This window comes from Hipposideros armiger, unplaced genomic scaffold (genome assembly GCF_001890085.2).
Source record: "Hipposideros armiger isolate ML-2016 unplaced genomic scaffold, ASM189008v1 scaffold_19, whole genome shotgun sequence".
Classification (NCBI taxonomy): Eukaryota; Metazoa; Chordata; class Mammalia; order Chiroptera; family Hipposideridae; genus Hipposideros; species Hipposideros armiger.
This window is the reverse complement of record NW_017731369.1, coordinates 7750423-7766145: the sequence shown is the minus strand read 5'-3', so window position 1 is coordinate 7766145 and position 15723 is coordinate 7750423. Positions and strand designations below refer to the sequence as shown.

The window sequence follows — 15723 nt, the reverse complement described above, 5'->3', positions numbered from 1 at the left end:
TTGTTCAGCATCTTAGCTGTGGAGGGCAGTGTCACTGGCCCTCATATGTGGGATCCGAACCGGGGCCCTCTGGCATCCCAAGCCAGCTCTTAACCAATGCACCACTCGGCCGGCCCTACACACCGCTTTTTAACGTGAGCTTTAAAAGTTCTGTTGTTATGCTGAGTAATATATGGCTATCACCATGTTCAAGTAATACAGAAATAAAGGAGTCATGAACCCTTCCCGGTCCAGAGGGGACGCAAGTGCTGTGTCCTTCCAGATTCTTTCAGGAGTTCATTGTGAACCCTATCTGGGGGTGGGGATGGGGAGTATGGGGATGAGCAAGCCCCCCGAATGTTTCCCCTTGCCACCTGAGTTGGTCAGGGACACCAGGAGGTCCCCAGTAGGGAGCCCAGTCCTTAGCGCAGGCCCTTTCCACCCACCATCCTGCCTGGGTTGCTCGGGGATGAGGCTGACTGCCTGCTTGCTCTTGTGTCCACAGGCTGTTCTTCGTGGGGTCCAGGGAGGGCCACCTCCCCTCCGTCCTCTCCATGATCCACCCGCAGCTCCTCACACCCATGCCCTCCCTTGTGTTCACGGTAAGCCAGCAGCGCCGTCCAGTGCCCCGCTACCCTGGGAGTCCTCTGCTGGAGGACTGGGATGTCCCTCGGGGATCATCTGTGGGACTCCCCAGCAGGATGCCCGGGAACAGGGGCGGGGGGAGAAGACTGCAGGGTTCATTTGCACGACACCCTCCCAGCTTTACCTGGTGTCACCTGGGCAGCAGACCGAGGCGGAGACTGAGATGCAGATAAGTTAACAAAGTATTTCCTCATGTTCTGCCCTTCACTGCATGCTTTACTGAACACCAAAGGGCACTGGATTTCTTTTTTTTTTTTAAGTTTTTAATTCCAAAAATAATACATAGTAGTTATAAAAAACAAAACAAAACAAAAACAGCTTCACAAATAGTCTGATACATGTGAAGCAGAAGCTCCGTGAGAGGGCCGTGGTTTATAGGTGGCTTGGTGTGCTCTGTGTCTGTGGAGCTCTGTGGTGTGTTTACAGGTGTGCAACACACGTGCACAGTGTTTGTATTTATAGTGAGATCACATTGCATGCATTTTTATTTAGCTTGTCTTACATCTTTCCATGCTAGTACACGCGATTTGATTCTCTATTGTTATATAACATATCACCCAAAACTACGTCGCCTAAATGGAAAGCGTTTATTGTCTCGGTTTCTGTGAGCCAGGAACTTGGGGACAGCTTAGTTCCGTGGTCCTGGTTCAGGGTCTCTTGTGAGGTGATAACAAGATGGCGGTTGGGGCTGCCATTTCACCTGAAGGCTCGGCTGGAGCTGGAGGAGCCACTTCCAGGATGGCTCCGCCCATGGCTGTGGGCAGGAGGCCTCAGTTCTTCAGAACATGGGCTTGTCCACAGGGCTGTGTGAGCATCCTCAGGACGGCGTCTGGCTGCTCCCAGGGTGAGGGAGCCAAGAGGAACAGCAAAGAGAAAGCCACCATGTTTGTATGACCTAGCCTCAGGAGTCACACTTGCCATTTCTGTCTCACTCTTTGTTAGGAGTGAGTCAGTAAGGACAGCCCAGCTCAAGGAGAGAGGGCTGGGTTCTACCTCTTGAAAGGAGAACTACCGAACGATACCGGGACATGTTTAAAGCCACACAGAGTTATGGGGTGACCCGCTAGCTCAGTTGGTTAGAGTGTCATGCTGATAACACCAAGGTTGCCGGTTCGATCCCTGCATGGGCCCCTGTGAGCCGCGCCCTCCCTAAAAGAGCAGTTATGCCATTGTAGCATGAAAGCAATGTGTGACCAATGACCATGGCTGTTCCCCAATAAAATTTAAAACAAAACCAAAAACACACAAAACCACACAGAGTTCAATCTCAGTTTCAAAATTGCTGTGTGGTATTCAGTGATCTGGACAGATGTGGCTCATATACCTGGTATCCAGTGGCCTGGGTGTCCGTGGCCGATTTAAATAAGCCCCGTGATGGGTACTTAGGTTGGTTCCCAGTCATTGCTCTTACAAGTAATGCTGCAATGAGTGTTGGGTGTAGGCTTTTGCTCCCTTCCCGCTCTCAGTGGGGCCTTTGCTTTCTGAGAAGTCGTGTATTGCATAGACTAGCTCTTCCTTTAAAGTAAGAGTGCACAAGTGCAGTCAGCCCACTCAGCAGATGTCTCCCAGCGTCGAGGTGGCCTCCGTTGTCTGTGGCCGTCCTACTTCTGGCTTTAGCAGGGCCCTGCAAAGACTTACACTGTCCCGTCTCTCTCTGCTTGCAGTGCCTCATGACCCTGCTGTATGCCTTCTCCAGTGACATTTTCTCCGTCATCAACTTCTTCAGCTTCTTCAACTGGCTTTGTGTGGCCCTGGCCATCATCGGGATGCTGTGGCTCCGCTACAAGAGGCCCGAGCTGGAGCGGCCCATCAAGGTGAGGGCCCAGCCAGGCACGGGCAGCCCAGGCCCGACACACACCCAGGGGCTGTGTGGTGGCTCAGTGGGTCATGCACTAGAATCCGAGTGTCCCTGGAGGCCCTGGCTCGGAAGCCAGCGTGGCTCTGCACAGCTTCTTGGTTTTGCCCCTTCCGGCCTGTGCCTGGGCAAGCTACTATCCCTCTCCGAGCCGCCATCTCCCCGGTGAACCAGGGATCAGTCTGCCTCCTGCAGAGAGTTCCGGTGAGAATCCACCAAGATAAACATGTGAATGTGCTTCCAAACTCTACATGGAGGGTAATTAATTCAGTTGATGACTGATTATTGGGAATCTCTCTCGATTGCCTGCCAAGCACATGATTTCACGTGCTGGGGTTCATCAGAGGACAAAGTAGACTCCCTCAAATCCCTGCCTTCTTAGAGCTTATATTCTAGAAAGAGGGAGAAGCAATGAATAAGAAGCCTACAGTGCCCGGTGGACAGGTGATGAGCGCTGTGGGAGTGGGCAGGCAGGCAGGCAAGGTGAGGGGCCTGACCGGCCCGAACAGGATGGCTGGGTGGTCATGAGTAGGTGGCACATGGGCAGAGGTGAGGGGGCCATGTGCTCTCTGGGGAGGGCCAGGCACTGGTGTGTTCAGGGGACGCTGCCTAGGGCAGGAGAGGAGGATGGTGATGAGTGGGTGGGAGGTGACGTCAGAGTCCGTAGGACGCAGGCACTGCCAGGACTGGCTCTCCATCATTGAAGAGAGGTGTTTTGGTACTAGACTGCCTGCCACACCTGCCCCGGCCTCAGCCTGCCCAGGAGACAGCTGAGGTGCCAGCTGAGTCTGGCTTAAGGTAGGTAGATGCACCTCTCATCATCAACTCGGCATCGGGAGACAGCTGCCTGAGGGTGACCTTGTTTCTCCGAAAATGGGGGTTGCCAATGAAGGCCATGCTCCTGCTAGAAGGGCCTGGTGAGCACGTCAGCTACGACTCGTGTCAGGGGAGTGAGACTCACTCGCGGCTCGTGGTGGCCACTAGCTAGCAGCTCCTACCCCTTGTCCAGTCCCCAGCGGCATTTGGCTGTCACAGCTGGCACCCATCCGCAGGCCTCCTTCCCAACTCCTTCACCCAGCAGTCCAACGGAGGCCAGCAGGGCCCAGCTCCCTGCCTTGGAGAGGTTCTCCTGGGGTACCAGGTCAACTGTAGTGCCCTGGACCACCTTGCTCCCTGCTTGTGATGGGCTTTGTCCCCGTGTCATCCTGGGCACGTGGTAGGCTCTGTCACACTGTTAACCTAGGCTGGGGAGGGGCATGCAGTTTGGGCTGACCGGATGGGACCCTAGCTTGCCCTTCATCTTCTGGGGCCTCTTGCCAGTGTGTGGACAGATGGCTGAGTCTGTGTGTAGACAACCCTCCCGGCACAAAGCCTGGTAGATGCAGAAGCAGGACAAGATCCCTGGAACCAGGCTGGGCTGGGCTGGTGGCACCTCTGCGGCTGGTCTGCCTTGAGCTCTGTGGGTGGGTGTGCAGACTGTCTGCCCGTGGCTGTGCAGACTGTGGTCAGCCTGCCCACAAAGGCTCTCTGAAAAGGCGGGTGCCCCTCTCTTATTAGTGGGTGGTAGTGGTCTTCCCAGAAGCACCCCTACCTTGAGTGACCTCAGGTGGTGCTGGGCCAGGGTTTCTGCCCTGTGATGTGGGAACCAGCAAGGTTGACCTCCTCTGACCTTGGGAAGCTTTGAGGGACCAACCTGGTTGTTTGCATTCACGTCTCGGTACCGTCTGTGCTTTGGGTAATTACTGTCCGGCGCCGTGTGCTGAGTGAGGGTAAGCATAGAAAAGGGGAAGTTCTCAGTTCTCCAGAGACCCCAGCCTTGAAGGAGGCTGACACAGAGAAAACCAGCACAGGTCAGACCCTGGTAAATGCTAGAGGAGATGGATGGGCACATATAATGGCCCTGGGAGTCCAGAGGAATCTTGGACCAGACTGGGAGGAATAGGCTCAGAGCCAGAGGTGCAGGGTATGCTCTGGGGGTCCCAAGGGAGAGGCTGGGTGGGCCTGCTGGGGAGGAGGGTGGTAGGACGCATCACTTTTGGTGGGACAGGACTTAGGACAGGACATGGGAGGTGTTGGAAGGGAGCAATAGACGATGACTGTTGGGCATTTGCTCTGGGCCAATGTCCATTGCTCCGCCCTCTGTCCCCAGGTGAACCTGGCCCTCCCTGTCTTCTTCATCCTGGCCTGCCTGTTCCTGATCGCTGTCTCCTTCTGGAAGACCCCTGTGGAGTGTGGCATTGGCTTCGTCATAATTCTCAGTGGCCTGCCGGTCTACTTCCTCGGGGTCTGGTGGAAAAACAAGCCCAAGTGGCTCCTCCAGGGAATCTGTGAGTATCTCCCCAGGGCAGCCCGGCCCTGGCGCCCCTCTCCATCCCTGCCCGGAGTCCCCCAGCATCCCACCCCGCCCTGGAGCAGGCTGGCTGCTGTCTCATCTAATCCCACAGCCAGGCGTGGCTGGGGGTGCTCATGGCGCCGACCAAGAGATCCGGCACTTGGCGTGTGTGGCAGTGACGCCTGGCCCGTGTATTTCAGGGATAAGATGCTCAGCTTGGCACCAGCTAATCTCAGAACAAGGGATTCCAGAAAACCAAGCTGCTTTTGCCAAGTAACGAAATCCCACTGCCTGTCGCCAGCTTAAACACAGCAGCTGACCTAGAAAGGCAGAGAAGGAGAAAACAGAATAGACTCTCTGCACTATGGTCACAGGGCCGATTGACAAGCCAAGTTTAGGAGCCTGTGCTGAGGCCGCTGTTAATGTGACCAGATCCTGGAAAAGTCATTGGTGTTTGCTAGCCTGCGCCCCAATCACCACGTCCTGGATGGCTTATAAAATCCCCAGGATGACCGTCCCCAAATTCTGATCCGCACCTGCCCCGTGACTAGGACAAATTCTGATCTGCACCTGCCCCGTGACATCAGTCATTTCAGTGGAACTTTGCCTCCAACCTAGTCTAAGCTCCCTATTAATCATCTTAAAGAGCACACCCAGGCTCTAAAGCAGGACTCTCTGTCCTGAAATCACCCCCAACAGAGTATTCATCTGGGGCTCTTGCACACACTCGCCTGCCTACTCCACCCCCTCTGCAGCACAGCAGGTTGCCATCTTTGCTGCCAACCCTGATTGCCAGGCAGTAGCCCAGGCGTGGACCCTCGGGAAGGATCCATCAAACAGTTCCCCAGCCTCAGGGCCCATTATCCCACTGTTGCTCCTGATAACCCCAGGGCTGTGAAACAGGGTGAGGGGCGGGGCCAGCATGCTCCACCCATTGCCAAGTTCCTTGGCCACACCCCCCAGGGGTGATTTACAAAGTCATTGACAGAGGCAGTGTTTATGCTAACCAGGAGTGCAGGCTGGTGTCTGCCAGGACGGAGGCCCACGGGCCCAGTGTACAAAGGCTCAGATCGGGAGGTTTCAGATCAAGTTCTGAGTTTCTGGCTTCTCTTACAACCTTGGAAGTCATGGTGATGTGGGCCCCCCTGGTCTCCCAGGCATGTGAACCCATGACCCCCGAATAACTGCTCTCCTGTCCCCTGCAGTTTCCACAACAGTCCTTTGCCAGAAGCTCATGCAGGTGGTCCCCCAGGAGACATAAAGGAGAAGAGCCAGGAAGCTGCCGGACAGAAAACGCGCAAAGATCGTTTTAAAACAACTCACCCACCTAAAAATCGACTCTGGTCCATCATCCAAGGCAGCTCAGCTGAGCGCCCCACACCGTCCCTCCACCAGGTCAGGCGCCGGGGCCACTGTGAAAAACTGGTACGAATTGAGTCCCAGAAGACGAACTTTTATCAATACCTCCTCAAGAGTGTGAGGCGCAAGCGCTGAACTGAGAAGAAGCCGGGGTTTCTGACCAACAACAGACTTTTGCCATCTTGGGCCCTTCTCCCTTCCCACCTTTTTTTTATTTGTATTATTTTTTTTTTAACTTAAATGTTGGGTCAAGTCAATGCCACCAAGAGAATTATTTTTTAAAGAAGTCAGGGAGGGCAGGTGGGGGGAGTCTTTGGTCCTGTAACGCTGCCCGCAGCTTCCGAGGGATCAGGTCCTGTCTCTGGGTGTGACCCCCCCGCAGCACCAGCTTCAGCAGGGTCTCACGGGAGGAGGGATTCTGAGAGCTGAACACTCCAGCTGCCGATAAGCTACCGAGACTCAGTCTCATCTTGTGGACAATGGACTTGCACTGACAGACACGGGCGCTTGGCTTCTTTATTTCTTTGTTATAGATGTAGTGACATTGGGAAAACTAACCCTGGGCTTACGTCTCTGCCTTGAAGACCTGAGGCAGATCCCTCCCTGATGCCCAGTAATGAAAGAGAACCTCAGTGAAATGGCTGCCTTCGGAGAAGTTTGTAGGAGAACAAAGGACGTGGGCTGAGTCTGACACCAGCCCCAGCTCCACAGGAAGAGCCAGTTCCTGTGCCTGGTGTCTGCAGCCAGTGGGGCTCAGAGCAGAGGCCACGGGCAGCTGTTCAATCCTGGAGCTCCGGCCGGGACGTGCCGAGCGGGGCTGGTTTCTGGCTAGACCCCGGTCATTCGTGACACCATGGGGCTCCTGACTTTGTCCATCCTGCCCTGGACTGCAGCCTGAGCAAAAGCACCAAGGCAGAAGGGTCTGGGCATCTCCTGTTGGTGGGCAGTGGGCAGCACACCAGGTCTGGCCCTCAGGTGATGCTGCCTCCTGGCCCATTCTGCACCCAGTTCAGGAACCAATTCTAGGTCTCTCAGACAAAGCCTCGGGCTTGAAATCTTCTAGAAACAGACACGACAAGGAAGGCAGACACTGCGACCTCTAATGGGCGTCCCAACCGGTTCCCACAACGCAGCCCCTCCCAGGATCCACAAAAGTGGCCTCCCTGGCTGGATGGCAGCCCCAGAATGCTGTCTGGGCCTGGCTGCTGGCTCCTGGCCAAGGCACCACCAGCCCCTCCCACCACCTCTGTGACCTGTCCTGGAATTGATTCCAGTCGGAGGAAGACAGAGCCCAGCCCTTTTCAAAACTCCATCTCTGCACCTGCTCTGGCGGCTGCCCCGACTCTCCAGGAGTCTGATTTCCAACTCAGCACACCTCCCCTCCTCTCCAGAGAGGCTGTGCAAGCAGGCTTTTGTCCTTGGGGCTCCCGTGGTGTTTGCCCTGAGGGAGCAGCTAAGGCCCAGCTAATGTGTCCAGCCATCACAAGCTTTCCTGAGCTGTCACTCCATCCAGGGAGCCAGTCTGGGGAACAACATCAGCTAAGGTCAAGTTGTCCTCTAGGGCCCCATCTTAGGCGCTCGGGGGCTCTGCCTTGGCCTCTGACCACTGACCTTCCCTCGGGAGATTGAGCTGAGCCCTCAGGCATCAGGCCTCATGCTCAGCCACTTGAGCTCCAAATGGCAGGTCCATCTTGCCACCACCCACCTGGATTCTGGGACTTCCACACCATCTAATAGACCCAGAGGAACCTGACACATAGCTTGGGGGACCTGGGCTGGGCCGTGAGGGTGAAAAGGGCTCAGCCAGATGTCCACCTCCTCCCCTGCTGGGAGGAGGCAGGGCCGGCCAGGAGGCCCGTGCCATCAATGGCTCCTGATGCGTGAGGACAGACCACCATAGAAGTCGCCTTGCATGAACTCCATCCTCGTGGGGCTATAGTCCACTCATCTGGGGTGGAACTCGACGTCTGAAGGCAGAAGGTTCCCAAGGAAGTCAAAAGACCTGACTGTAGACTTTCTGTGTTGGGCAGAGCCCCTGCCCTGGGCCTCAGTTTTCTAATCTGCAAATGGGGGCAGTAGCCGGTGCATCACCTGCCTTATGGGTTTGTGCACATCCAGGAGACTGTGGACCTCATAGTGACCATAGCCCTGTGCATAGATGGCAGAACGCTGCCTGGGGTACACTGCCTTTCCACAGGGGTCCAGCGTCGTCTGAGCAGAATGTCAGCTTCCTCCATAAGGGGCAGTGGGCACTTGGGCAGCTGTCCTGGTTCAAACCTCTGGCTCTGGGAGGATAGATACAGCCTTTCGGGATACAGGGAGCCAGGTGACCCTATCCAGACCACAGTGGCCTCCCCACAGTAGCCTGCTTCAGCAGCCTGAAGACAGCTGTGAGGACCCACAGTGTCCATCATGAAGAATTGGGGCAGTGTCACCCCTGCAGGGGTAGACTGGGGTCCCAGGGTTCCCTTTTCACACAGGCAGAGGCTGGAGAGGGTGCTGAGAGGTCAAAGGCAGTTCCCTAGCATTTGGGCTGGGACCTCTGCTGTGAAGATGGGTTGGGGGGCCCAATCTATAATTCTTGGAGCTGTGTTCCCCAGTCCAGCCCAGTCCCTGAACCCTCCCCAGAAGGCAAGGATTGTGTCCTGAGGTGCCAAATCATGTCTGCCTGCTGAGTGGGTCCACCTGTGGCCGCGAGGCCCTGCCCATCTGCAGACACCCTGGGGCCCTGCCACGTTGGCGTCTGGGGAGGCAGAGACTTAACTCTTTCTGACCACTCTACTGACAAGTGTCCCGAGCGTTCACATTTATGGAGATTAATTTTTTTTAACCAAGTCCTGGCATATAACCAGCAATCATTTGTTCAGTCGCTCTGCTGTTCTATTTTGTCCTAACGTCTCACTAATCATGTAAAGGATGCTGTTGGCACTGTGTTTATTTATTTGCAGGGTCGGTTCAGCCTGGCTTCTCCAGAGCATTTTCACTGTCCTTGCATCCCTGTCGGTGTTCCCAGCCACGTCCTTGCTGCCACTGTGGCATTGTCGTCAGCCTGGCTAAAACACCTCCGCCTTGTAATGATGTGTGTGGCTTCAATGTCTCTTTCTCGTCTCCTGTTAATGGCTAACCTGTTACATTTGGCTGGTTCAGGGTGGGGGGAGTTCTGTTTTTTTGTGTGGGTTTTGTTTTGTTTTGTTTTTAAAGAAAATAACGATCAGAATTATAAGTACTGCTGGTGGCTTTCTGTATTCTTTTCTTCAGCACCAAATTCTGCGAGTAGGAATGTTCCTACTGGAAGGGGTTGTCTCCCCTGGAAGGGGTTGATCGTGTTCCTCTTGGCCTACCTTGTTAGTTCATTCATTCATTCATTCATTCATTCATTCATTCACTGACAGCTTCCTGGAGGCCAGATAAGGTGGCCAGAGCCCCTGATAATAATGGGTGGTGAAGGCCAGGAGGGAGGCAACAGGGCGGAGTGAGAATTCAGCCTACCTCTTGGGAGGGGCATTGGAAGTCAAGACCAAGAAGAAGTATCGAGAGAAGGTTCCAGGACCTGAGGTGGGAATTGCTTGGCCACAGGACTTCAGGCGACTGGTTGCTGCCTGGACCATTACCAGGAGGTCAGGGAAGACACACATGCCAGCTTGGGGCCAAGAGAGAAGGAGGAAGCATACTGACTCATTTCCATAACATCCTGTATTTGGTGTCCGGGTGGATAGGGCTGAGAGCCATGCCAGCTCTTCCATGGATAGCTCTCATTTAATTTGGGCAAACTTTCCAAGCATTGATGTTTGAACAGAGCCTTAAGGACAGGTGGGATGTGCCAGGATGCAGAGTGGCCTCAGCCTGAACCATGACGAGGGTGCGAGGACCATCCATGGAAGCGATCAAATGAGCCCAGGTCAGGAGCCTGGGGTGCAAAGGCTAGGATTGGAGGTTTTGGGTACCCGCCAAGGGGGCTCCCTCTCCCTCCTGCAGGCAATGGGGCTGCCAGATGGGCTTGGGGTAGGGAGTGCCACCTAGAGCCACCCGCAGTGTGCAGAAAGGCCCTCTGAGTGTCAGGTCCCAGTGTTGCTGCCACTTGTGAGAACACCGGGTTCACAGGTCACCAAATTTACCCTGCATACTGGACCCCAAAGCCAGGCAGGCCCCCAAATGAGTACATGGAGGAACTCTCCCCCTCCCCGCAGGCTGGGTGGAGGTGTGGAGTCAACAGGTGGGAGAGGGGATTGCAGAGCTTGCCTGACTTGGCGGCACCCATGCCCCCAGCGGCTCAGGTGCCCACGATGGTTGTCACTCCTGCCTAAGCTACCTAGGCATCCACTTTCTGCTATTACTCCAAGAAGCCCAACAGCTCTCTCTATATGACACACATCACAGTGCATTAAGAAGTGTATTAAAATCCTTCCATTTGCATGGAAGCAGATGGAAAACATAATGAAAGATGTGAAAGATTGAAAAACTCATCGTGACCCTCCCATGGCCCTGGCTGCACCCAGCAGCTGGCCCTTCCCTCAGCTTGGGGACGAGCTCTCCTTCCACTGCTGATGGAAAACAGTCTGGACCCTTGAAAGGACAGTTCTCGGACCACCCCGAACAAACTTCCATATGTGTGGCGGTCAGAGGAGAGCTGTCTGGTCCAGCTCTTTAAGAGAGGGGTTTAGAGAGAGAAGGTGCAGTGAGATGTTGAGAGATGAGAGAGGAAGGAATTGGGGTGCGGGGAGAGAAATGTCCACGGGATAGAGGGATGCCAGGGGCACATTCAAGCAACAACCTACAATGACTCAACTGCTCTGCATGGAGAGGCATGTGTGTTTGGATGAAAGAGGGGAAGGAGGAGGCAAGGCTGGGATGCTGGCTGCTACAACAAGAGACGTCTGCTTGTGATCCCCAAACTCTTGGAAAATTCTGCCAGGCTCACCAAACCCACCATGTACATAGACGGAACTGGTGAAGAGGGGTTGGTGGGGTCAGGCCATCGGCAGCAAGGCAGGGAACTCTGACATCGCAAAGCCACCCTTGCCCGTGGAATTAGCCAGAACCGCAAGAGCTAGGGATTTGGGCAGGCTGTGGGAATGGGTGGGCTTGGGGAGGTGGGGGTGACATCTGGGCCAAGTGAGAGAGCTCAGAAACCTGGGGATGTCCCCAGGACCCTAGACCCCCATGTAGAAAAGTTCGTAACTTTTATGGGCACAGCACGGTGAATTTCCACCTGCCTAGGTCAAATTACAGCCCAGTGCCAGCATCCCAGAGAGCCTGCTGATGTCGTCTCAAAGCTAATTTGAAAAGGATTGTTTTGTGGATGGGTGAATCATCCACCTGATCCAAAATTCAAAAGGAACAAAAGGGTACAAGGTGAAAATACTTTTCCTGCCCCATCCCCTAGGTACTCAGGGTCCCTGCTCAGTTCACATAACTGCAGAGCCTCAGGCCAACAGAAACTCATAATGAACAGAGGAAAGAAAGCAAGTCCAGGCTCTCCACGTATACAGCCCCAATGAAGGGTGTTAGTCAGTGGGGGGTGTGGGGGCAGTGGGAGAGGCTGTAGGTGGCTGGGGTGGGGATAGTGTCCCCAGGGACAGCAGGACAAACAACACTTATTTGACAGTGCTGGACTTCACCGAGCCTTGCCATCCTGGAAAACAGTGAGGGCTGAGAACCCCCTTCCCCATGTTCTGGAACTGGCTCACTGCCGAGAAACCCCTCTTTGCATGACTAGAGGACACTCACAACATCCCTGTTGACCTGTGGCCAGGCTGGACACAGACCCTCACATTCCATCTGTGCCTCAGCAGTGATGAGCTGAACCATCCGTCCCCACCAATCTATTGAATGATGCTCGTTAATCAAACTCTAGTTTGGTTTCTCTCTTTCCCTAGACCCCTGAACTTGGCCCCCTTAGCCCGAGCCTACAGACAGTCCCTCCTAGAACAGGCTGGCCTGGGGTGGGGGGTTGGGGGGGGAAAGTTCTGTGCCCACAGTCCCTCCTGGGAGCACCCACACTCCACACTCATTTGCCTAGCTCCTGAGACACTGCACATCTTGTCAGAGCAGTGTCCCCCCAAAGGTGATGGGTCATCCCGTCTGCAATAACCCTTTCCAAGAAAGTCTCTTGCGCGGTCCAAATTTGGTTTATATTTGACAATTCCCTCCCTGTGGAATTTGCAGCCCAACTCGAGGGACCAAGCCAAGTCCAGGAATAAAATAGCAGCGGCTTTAATGGAACAAGTGGGAACTCAGGGCCTCTTTTCCATGGCTTTTTGAGAACGAATCAGGGCTATCCCACAAAGGGGTCAGAAGCCTGGAGAAAAGTCACCTCAACTACAGTAGTGTGGGGGTGGCTGTCATGTCCAGGGATGCCCGGTAGACAGAGTGTGGCCCTTTCAAAACATTGGGAAAGTGTTCACTAGAGAAATCAGTGTTGTGTGACAGTGTGGGTGTGGTAGACCACTCTCGAGATAAAGAGTGGCCCCCCTGAAACCTCAGGCAGGGAGACCCAGCCCAGCCCTCCATCTCCCACATGCCTGTTTCCCAATCTCAAGTCAGGATCTGTTGAAGGGATTAAGGAAGCCTCTCCAAGGAGTTCAAGGCTCCATTGAGCATGGGGGTGGCCACCACCTGTCAGAATAAGGCTAGGCTGAGACCACGAGGTGGGTAGGCCAGACCCATGCCTTGACTTTGGGCTCTGGGGTTCCCCTTCGAAGGGCAAGAGCAGCCTGCACAGAGGTCAACAAGGGAGAGGCGACTTCTAGACGTTTTGCTGCCTGGCCTTTGCCCTGATCTTGCCGTGCATTTCCGAGGTACCCTGCAGACCCCAGAACCCCACCCATTTGAAGATGGGGGTGTTGTTGTCCCTTTTTCTCCAGCCTTGGGTGTCTGACTTTGGCCCAGGACGCTTGCCTTATCGGGAGCCATGAGGCACAGGGGTCCGGGGTGTAGGGTGGGGAAGGAGCAAGGGACTCTCTGGTCGAGGCGGACTTCCAGGCTGGTAGGAAATTTGGGGCAGCATGGGAGCATTCAGAGGCCCTGGGAGTTACCCGCTGCCTTTGCTGTTTTCCTGCCCTCTAAGGGTTGGAGCCTTGAGTATCAACTATAAGAGGCTTTAGGCCATTGATGCCTTTGAGACACCAGCAAGCTCAAATTCATTAATTCACTGAAACCCAGATTCATTGATTCTGCACCTCCGCTCCCACCTTACTGAGGTCTTCCTGAAAGGGAGGGTCAAAGAGCATCTGGGGACATCACTGACGCCACTACCACCACTACGACCACGGAGAGGGTTCTGGACCTCCTGTTGGAATGTCCCTGGGGCTCCACACCCAGGGCCCCACCTGGCTGACCTGGGTATTCTCCCTGGGCTCTGGCTGTGTGACTTTGGCCCTGACCGGGCCTGGTCCTGCAGGCTTACCAGGATTCCACACGCTTACTGGGTAACAAAGAAGTGTCTTCAGGAGACAATGAGCTAGAATCACAAACTGGGATTGAATGACAGCACCAGGGTCATCAGGACCCAGGCTTTGGTTGTACGATAAAGAAACTGAGGCTCAGAGAGAGGAAGAAAGAGTGAAGGACAGACTGACTCTCACTGGGTGAGACTTTTCTTTTTTTTTTAAATTATTTTTTATTGTGAAATACACATTTTTTAGAATTAGTTTCAGCTGTACAACACAGTGCAATAGTTATACTTTATACCCCTCGAGGTGACAACCCCCCTCCCCCAATCCGCCACCCCACTTCCCCCCCCAGTATCATACATATCTATTACAATTCCCTTGACTCCACTCCCACACTATACTCCACGTCCCATGACTATATATATATGTGTGTATATATATATATATATGTATGTATATATTCACTTATAGTTGACATCCAATATTATACAACATCAACTTCAGGTGTGCAGTGCAGTGATCAAGCCTCTTCCCCATCCATGATGCGGTCTCCCTAGCAAGACATGTGACCATCTGACACCCCACAAAATATTTACAACATTATTAATTATATTCCTCGAACTGTCTTTCATGTCCCTGTGGCAATATTATAGTTACGTATTTATGCTGTTGGGTGAGACTTTTCAAGCGACGGATGAGATTAAAAAAAAAGTGCAAAGGCTGAATTTCTATTAGCATTTCACCTTCTTCATCAATGAGAAGGACCTCATTGTTTTCATTAAGTCCATATTTTCAAATAGATCATGTGTACAAATAGGATACAAATGTAAAAGTTCACAGAATACATATTGAAAGCAGGTTTCCTGCTCCCCCCTGTTCCCAGCTACCTCCCTAGGGTTCCCGGGTCCTTGTAGCCTATTCAGAAGGGTGCAGAGCACCCACCGGCCAATAATGAAGTGACCGTAATGAGCTTAAGCCCTGGGCTTGGACCAGTTACATTCTGGTGTGTGAGCCACTGGGCTGTCATGCCCCAGAGGAGCCAATGAATGAATGGTTTTTAATCTGTGGCAGATCACCTGGGGATAGGCCGCAGGTCCTGAGCCCTGTGTCCCCCCCACCATTTCTACCCTTGACTTGAGCAAATATGAACAAGGAGCCAAGAGCGAATATTTGAAGGACATCGTGCAATGGCTACTGCTTTTGAGACAAAGATCCACCCCCTTAAATGTCCCTAGGGCCTTGTGTGTCTGCTCCATGCCTGCTTTTTCAACCTTCATTGAACCACCCTCCCCTTCCTTCTGCACCTCAGGCCACGATGGCCTTCTTTTAGATGTCAGGATGTTCCAAGCCTATGATGCACCCCAGGGCCTTTGAACATGCTGCTTCCTCATTGAGCCACTGTTTCCCTGCTCTCTCCCTGCAGTATGTGCTGTGGCTGCTGTAGTCGTGCAGAGCCCCTCTCTCTCTGGGCAGTGAGAGCACAGGACTTCTCCACCTCCTCGAGGTTTATAGAATGTTGTGAATCACCTATTGGCTTTTCTTTTCCTTTCTCATCTGTAAGAGCATGTTAGATGCTGAGGATTTCTGGAGACATTTAGACAGAAGCTAGCGAATAGGGGGTTGTACTATCCTGTTAGTCCTCTCAGGATCTGAGAGGGTCATTTCTGTGTGGAATGACCCTCCACCACCCTCCAGCCATGAGAGTCAGAGCAAGTTGCTCCTCTGTCTAAGCCTCAGTGTTCCCACCTGTGAAGTGGGTGTTGCAAGAGGACCTGTCCATCTCCCAGGTGGGTGAGGGTTAAGGGAAGTGGCCCCAACCCCCAAGCACACACACCCATCTTCTCTCTAGGATCTGCCTTCCCTTCTGGAACCCTGAACCCACTGCCCACTCCATGGTCTATGGGCAAACACACACCTCTTTGCAGCTCGGTTTCACGAGCTGCGGGCATGTGGGTGTCTGTGAGACCTGAGGGAAATTTGCTGGGGAAAGTTCCTGGAAGAGATGTTTTCTTCCTCTGGACATGATTCCTCTGAAACTACTACTGCTCTACCTGGAGCCCGAGAAAGAGGCTGACATGCAGGGCTCAGAGCCCAGGGGAGCCCAGGGGAGTGGTCGCCAGAAGCACTCTGTCCGCCTGGACATCTAGCTGCAGAGACTTGTC

At 53.9% G+C, this 15723-nt stretch overlaps 1 protein-coding gene across 1 annotated transcript in view; it reads left to right on the top strand.

Moving 5' to 3' along the window:
• Positions 1–9396, top strand: part of SLC7A5 (solute carrier family 7 member 5) — a 44362-nt gene extending 34966 nt beyond the window's left edge. The window contains exons 7-10 of the mRNA XM_019635196.1: positions 485–581; positions 2289–2438; positions 4629–4806; positions 6017–9396. Of these exons, the coding sequence (XP_019490741.1) occupies positions 485–581; positions 2289–2438; positions 4629–4806; positions 6017–6072 (481 nt within the window). The 3' untranslated portion in view covers positions 6073–9396. The remainder of the gene's footprint in view (positions 1–484; positions 582–2288; positions 2439–4628; positions 4807–6016) is intronic.
• The last annotated feature ends 6327 nt before the right edge of the window (positions 9397–15723 follow it).